Source organism: Bidens hawaiensis, unplaced genomic scaffold (assembly GCF_021521415.1).
Source record: "Bidens hawaiensis isolate Kalapana, Puna unplaced genomic scaffold, B.hawaiensis_p1.1 tig00010168_1, whole genome shotgun sequence".
NCBI classification, from domain to species: domain Eukaryota; kingdom Viridiplantae; phylum Streptophyta; class Magnoliopsida; order Asterales; family Asteraceae; genus Bidens; species Bidens hawaiensis.
The window spans coordinates 206,735-214,011 of NW_027491771.1; the positions used below are offsets into that span (position 1 = coordinate 206,735).

The 7,277-nt window shown below is 34.1% G+C and overlaps 1 protein-coding gene across 1 annotated transcript; it reads left to right on the forward strand.

The window, feature by feature from the left end:
• Nucleotides 1–3,811: 3,811 nt before the first annotated feature.
• On the forward strand, nucleotides 3,812–5,050 carry LOC143534446 (F-box/kelch-repeat protein At3g23880-like). Its single transcript, XM_077028932.1, has one exon. It carries the CDS (start codon nucleotides 3,812–3,814, stop codon nucleotides 5,048–5,050), a length of 1,239 nt encoding a protein of 412 aa, XP_076885047.1.
• The last annotated feature ends 2,227 nt before the right edge of the window (nucleotides 5,051–7,277 follow it).

Here is a 7,277-nt window from a genome sequence, read left to right on the forward strand (position 1 = left end):
GACATGAAAAATGCTATAAAAATATAGATATCTCTGAAAATTATTTATAAAAAACACTCTAAAAGAAAAAAGAAAAAAAAGTTCTTTAGAACAATTAGGAACATCTTACTAATATATTAAAACAAAATGATTCTCTCCACATGTCCTTATTCTAGCCTATCCACATAGGATTTTATGTAATCACATTTCCATATCAATAATTTTCACATATTCATAATTATTTTTAATCCATTAAATTAAAATAAGCATTCCAATTTAATTCAATTAATTCTACAATTAAATCTAGTTATTCAAATTAATGCAATTAACTCCATGATTAAGTATATTTATTCTAATTAATAACCATCTTGTCAATGATTTAATTTACTCTAGAGGAAAGAAGAAGAGCCGGTGAATGGTGATCAAACCGAATGTTTTTTTAAGTTTTCTTTATTTATTTATTAAGAAATGACTTGAAAAATGCTATAAAAATATAGATATCTCTGAAAATTATTTATAAAAAAAATTCTAAAAGAAAAAAGAAAAAAACATTCTTTAGAACAATTAGGAACATCTTATCTTATTAATATATTAAAGCAAGATGATTTTCTTCACATGTCCTTATTCTAGCCTATCCACATAGGATTTCATGTAATCACATTTCCATATCAATAATTTCCACATATTCACAATTATTTTTAATCCACTAAATTAAAATAAGCATTCCAATTTAATTCAATTAATTCTACAATTAAATCTATTTATTCAAATTAATGCAATTAACTCCATTATTAATTCTATTTATTCCAATTAATAACCACCTTGTCAATAATTTAATTTACTTTTGAGGAAATATGAAGATCCGATGAATGGTGATCAAACCGAATGTTCTTTAAGTTTTCTTTATTTATTTATTAAGAAATGACATGAAAAATGTTATAAAAATATAGATATCTCTGAAAATTATTTATAGAAAACACTCTAAAAGAAAAAAGAAAAAAAGGTTCTTTAGAACAATTAGGAACATTTAAAAAAATTAAATAAGGCTGTTTAAAAAAAGATTTTCGGAAAATTAATGTGATACATTTTAAAGCTGGTATGTATTTGTAAACTTAGTTTTCAATTAATATTACAAAATCTTTTACTAATATGTGTTTTTTATTTTTTTTAAGTCTAATAGTTCATTTATGTTATATTATTTCTTATTTATTGCATTGTTTATTTATAAAGTATTTTCTTTTATGTTATAGATATAGTTTAACATCTTTTGTAACATCCGAGGGTAAAAAACTTATGTCAAATATTTGTGTTGACTAAATGTGTAGTTTAAATTTTATATTGTTTGTTGATATGTTTCCACCCGTGTGTAACACGGGTTATTATCCTAGTTTATTAATATTTTATGTTATTTGGTTTCCTAATGTTTGATAACCTTTCGACCTTCATTCATTCTGCCATATTCGTGTGCTGGTGAAAACATAATAACATTTAACCGCTCAAATCTTTGTAAGACTACCACCCAAATCCATCATCAGGTTTCTATCACTCTCCAAATACTGGCATGCTCGTCTTCTTAGCCCCAAATTCCTCCACGATCACCGCCTTCAATGCTCTAAAAACCCTCCAAAAGTACTCATCAGATATCGTCGATATGAAGACAATAGGGCCATCTATACACTGCACTCGCGAGACCAGTTTCCGTTCGACCTAGATACTAAATTCGTTGGCATACCCGGAGTTGAGTTCCCAGATCAAGGATATGCGGTGGTGGGTTCGTGTATTGGCTCTTGTAACGGAATTCTGTGTTTGTATGGTAACGGAATTATAAGTCTATAGAACTTTTCAATCAGGCGCAAACTAATCGTCCCACGTTGTCCTCCTTCGAAAACAAACTTTTCCAAGATAGCATTAGGATTTGGTTTTGATCCGATCACTGATGATTACAACATTGTGGCTATATGCTACAACAAATTCACGTTAGAAGAAAACCGTACACTTATTTACTCCTTGAAAACAAACTCGTGGGGTGTGATCCCTTCCCCGCCTAATCAGCTTTCTTTTACTGATGTAGCGCCGAAGGCATGCTTTTTCAATAGAATATTGCATTGGGAGGGTCATGGTTATTCAACATCAATGCCCGAAGGTTGGACTCGTTTTATACTGACATTCAATTTGAGTAGTCGTGTTTTTCGCTACATTTGGGTGTCTGAATCTTGGATGATCGAACAGGTAACCACCGTAAATGGATGTCTGGCAGTGGTTTCTCCGGAAAATAACGACATTTTCGAAGATGATTATAGTTTGATTCGGGTGATGAATGAATATGGTAACATTGAATCTTGGTCTCCACTTTGTAAACTGAAAAGATCTGCATTTATTGGGGCTGACAGTTTTCCAACCCATCATTAATGGTGATATTCTGGCATACAACGTTCATGAAGGGTCAAAAGTTTATAATACTCGAACAAATTTTACAAAATCTTTGCAATTTGGACCTGGTTTTAGCATAGTTGACATGGATCCATATGTTGAAAGCCTCGAACTGGTTGACAAAGAACGCGCAACAACTTGTGGGAAAACCGTATTCTCTTGGAAGAAAAAAGAAATAACTTCATTATTAAGCATGTTCTGCTTTAAGATATAGGTTTTACTTATTTTCTAGTCTTTTGAGAGTCATTTTTAATGTAAGATGATGATTTGAACTTTATTAATTACCTGTTATTTAACCCAGTGTGCGTATTATGGTTGCTAAGTGAAATAAACAAGAATTATATTATTGCTTCTAAGAAAGATTCATTAAGAGACTAGAGCTATACACTTGCAGGTAATTGGGTGTCGGTTCGGGTTTCGGTTGACTTTTCTTTCTTCTTTTGTGCTTCTTTTTGTGGGGTGGCACCTAATAGCATGAAAAGTTGACTTGGCAAAACCGTATTCTGACACGAGTTATTATCAGGATACATAATAGCCTAATGAGGGATGATTCGGCTATGCTTGTGGCCGGCATCTCCCTCGACAAAATTGACGCCCGATTCTAAGCGCTTAGTTAGGAATGGTGTGTGGGTTGGAACTAATCTGCATACTTTGGTTTTCAAAAATTTGGAAAAGCAAACCGGACGGGTTGGTTGGGTTGCCAGAACAACCAAAATGGTTTGGATTGGTGATTGGAATGTCTTTGTTTTTAATAATTCATAACCGCTTTCTTTAAAATATTCATGCATATTCCAAAGATACACAATGGCTCGGTTTACATGGTCGATTCCAAACCAGGAACCGAACTGTCAAACCCAATATTTCAATCTGTGAACCAAACAGTATAAACCTTGAGTGTTGACCCGAACATTGCCCTATTTTAAATATACCAATTACATTTTAAATATAACATATTTTTATCAACTTCTCAACCAATTTAGTTTAATACATAAACACAACTTAAAAATAAAATAAAAAAGTAAATGTGTTAAACTTGTGTACCCATCAAGTTGATCCGAACACGACCCGGTTTATCATTTGTCACACAACCCGTATGATAACATCATATCGTGGGCCATAGTCCATTTATATTTATGCACCGGTTTATATTTAAATACAAGTTATTATATTGTTTTAAAATAAAAATATTCAGTGGCAGATAGTTGTTCTTTTTAGTAATTTGGGAAACCATCATCTATTTAATTTTAAAATTTATTATTTTTATATGTTACGTTATTTAGTTTTAAATTAGGAGATGAATACTTTCCTAGTTGTGATCCTAAGCCATTAAATATTAAATATTTGTATGTTCTTCATCTATGCTTGTTTGCGTTTTGTGAATTAGTTTTAGTTTCAGCACATAATGTCTGGCTATAACATCGGTGATGATTTGTTGGTTGAAATCTTTGAAAGGCTCCCACCCAAATCTATCATCCGGTTCCGATCATTCTCCCAATACTGGCATTCTCGTCTTCTTAGCCCTGAATTCCTCAACAGTCACCGCCTTCGATGCTCTAAAAACCCTCCAAAAGTCATCGTCAGACACGTCACTGGTCGTGAATATTACAAGCGTAGAGAAATCTATACATTGCACTCACCAGACCAGTTGCCATTCGTCGATCCAGTTTCTAGGCTCGCCTGCATACCCGGAGTTGAGTTCCCCTATGTGCGGAAGGTTTCTGTTATTGGTTCTTATAATGGAATTTTGTGTATGTGTCTGTATGATAATGATGAGGAAGTTATAAGTCTATGGAACTTTTCAATCAGGCGCAAACTAATCGTGCCACGTCGTCCTCCTTCAAAAACAAACTTTTCCAAGGTAGCATTAGGATTTGGTTTTGACTCGATCACTGATGATTACAACATTGTGGCTATATGCTACAACGAATACGCATTAGAAGAAAATCGTACACTTATTTACTCCTTGAAAACAGACTCGTGGGGTGCGATCCCTTCCCCGCCTAATCGGCTTTCTCATACTTATGTAATGCCGAAGGCATGCTTTTTCAATGGAATATTGCATTGGGTGGGTCATGGTTATTCAACACTAACACACGAAGGCTGTACTCGTTTTATACTGGCATTCAATTTGAGCAGTCGTGTTTTTGGCTACATTTTGTTGCCTAAATCTTGGAGAGTCGAGCACGTAACCACCATAAATAGTTGTCTAGCAGTGGTTCATCCGGAAAATAACAGCTTTTGGGAAGATGGTTATACTTGGATTCGGGTGATGAAAGAGTATGGTACCATTGAATCTTGGTCTTCACTTTTTAAACTGAAAAATGATGCGTTTAATGGGTTGATGACAGTTTTTCAACCTATCATTAATGGTGATATATTGGCATACATCGATGTGGAATGCTCAAAAGTTTATAATTATAATGCACAAACAAATGTAACAAAACATTTGGAATTTGGAACTGATTGTTGCAAATATGAGATGGATATACGTATGTTGAAAGCCTCGAATTGGTTGACAATAAACGCGCGACAACTTGTGGGAAAACCGTATTCATTTGGACCAAAGAGGATGATCACAAATGAACAAGTTTATCGCGAATGTATTCTTGATGTCGGGTCGCGAGCACGGTTTCATGATTGAGTCCAGACGCAAGCTATGGGTAATGGTGTTTCAATTTGAATTTCGAAAGCCTTGCATAATCCATTTTTATTACTTATGTTTGCATTTTTGTGGTGTTTATCTTTTGATTTGAATTTCGCATTATCCATTTCGAAACATTATATGTACTTCGTTATTTGCGTTATGTTAGGGAGATCGGTTTTTGGTTGAATATTGTTCTTGGAATATATGGTTAGGTTTATCAATCTTTAGTTAACTAAAGTGTCATGAGCCATTTGAATGCTTTCGTTCCTGCATCAATTATGCTTTCCGCGTTGTTTCTTTATTCTTCTTTTTCCGTAGTATGTTCTTTCGTCTTATAAAAGTGCTGCTTGAATATTATAATATGTTGATTTAAACTTTACTAATTACCTCTTTGACCCAATGTGCATGTATTATGGTTGCTAAGACCATCCGCTGTGGGCGTCTTGAGGGGGGGGGAGTGGGGCCCGCATCTTCTCTCTCACACATACACACACATACATATATATGCATATGTATCACAAAGGGGTGACAAACCACAATGGAGTGTGATGGAGAGGGGTTTCGAAGTCCAGTTTCCTACGTAATGATGACGTGGATGAGCTATGTTGCCACAACATAGAGAACAACCCAAGTGAAGAAGCTGAAATAAACAACTATACTTATATTGCTTTACATGTCCTTAAGAATCATTTATACATATGAGGAATTAATAAAATCAATGTTTTCATAACCCGATTGGGCATTGAACCGGGCGGTCTACCAATTGGACTGGTCAAACAAATTCTGTCTCAAAAATTCTGAAAAAAAATGTTAAATGAAAATATATATAAATAACCGGTTCAAACAGTCCGGTTCTCCGGTGAACCGGTTCGGACCCGTCTGGTTTTTTAAGAAGCGAGTGAACCACATAGAACTGGACCGGTCGGGTGACCGAATCCAATAGGCTTAGGATCATCTTTCATTCAGAATTAAAAAAAAGTATCGTAACAAGTTATCTGTTTTAACACATTGCAATACAATAGTAACATCATCATCATCATCATCATCATCATCAATTCTTCTATTATTATTATTTCCTGATTTAGAAGAATTTTCCATTTGAATGCCAGCCAAATCCAATAATTTTTCCAGAATTAAAAAAAAGTATCGTAACAACTGAATCTTGGTCTGAACTTTTTAAACTGAAAAGAGGGCCATTTGATGACATCAAAGTTTTCCAGCCCATCATTAATGGTGATATACTGGCATACTAAGAAGACGGGTCAAAAGTTTATAATACTCGAACAAAGTTTACAAAATCTTTGCAATTTGGACCTGATTGTTGCAAAGTTGAGATGGATACATATGTTGAAAGCCTCGAACTGGTTGACAAAGAGCGCGCGACAGCTTGTGGGAAAACCGTATTCCCTTGGACAGAAGAGGAATATGATTTCCACCCGAATTTTTCTAGTTTTTTGAAAGTCGTGTATTAATATAAGATTATGAGTTATAACTTTATTAGTTACCTGTTTATGTTTAACCAGATGGCTGCTAAGTGAAATAAACAAGAATTATATAGATTTAGGAGATTAGAAGTTAGAACTATGCATGACTTCAAACTCTGTTAAAATTCTAAGAAATAAATAAAAATAAAGTTAGCTTAGCTCATACACTTGCAGATACTTGGGTCTCGAGTTGGTTCCAGTTGACTTCTCTTTCTGTTATTTGTTATAATACTGGAACAAAGTGTTTTTTTTTTTTTTTTTTTTTTTTTTGCAATTTAGACCTGGTTGTTGCAAAGTTCAGATGGATACTTATGTTGAAAGCCTCGAACTGGTAGACGAAGAACGCGTAACTTGTGGGAAACCGTATTCTCCTGGGCATAATTAGCCCATTGCGAATGTGTGGTTTTACTATATTTCTAGTTTTTCGAATGTCCAGTTTTAATATTGTTGAACTAAATATTACACTATTAATTATGGTTGCTAAGCGAAGAAGCTGAAATAAACAAGAATTAAACTCTATTGCTACAAAGAAAGATTTAGGACATTAGAACTATACACGGCTTCAAACATCTGTCAAAACTATGAGAAATATGTAAAAATAAAGCTACCTTAGTGAAGAAACACGAAACGTACCAGGCATAGTTCGGATCGTCTTCTACGGGATGATGTAACCAAATCTCGCTCTCCTCCGTTCAGATCTGCAATGGTTTTTGGGGATGTGGAGGTGACTGTTAAGAAAT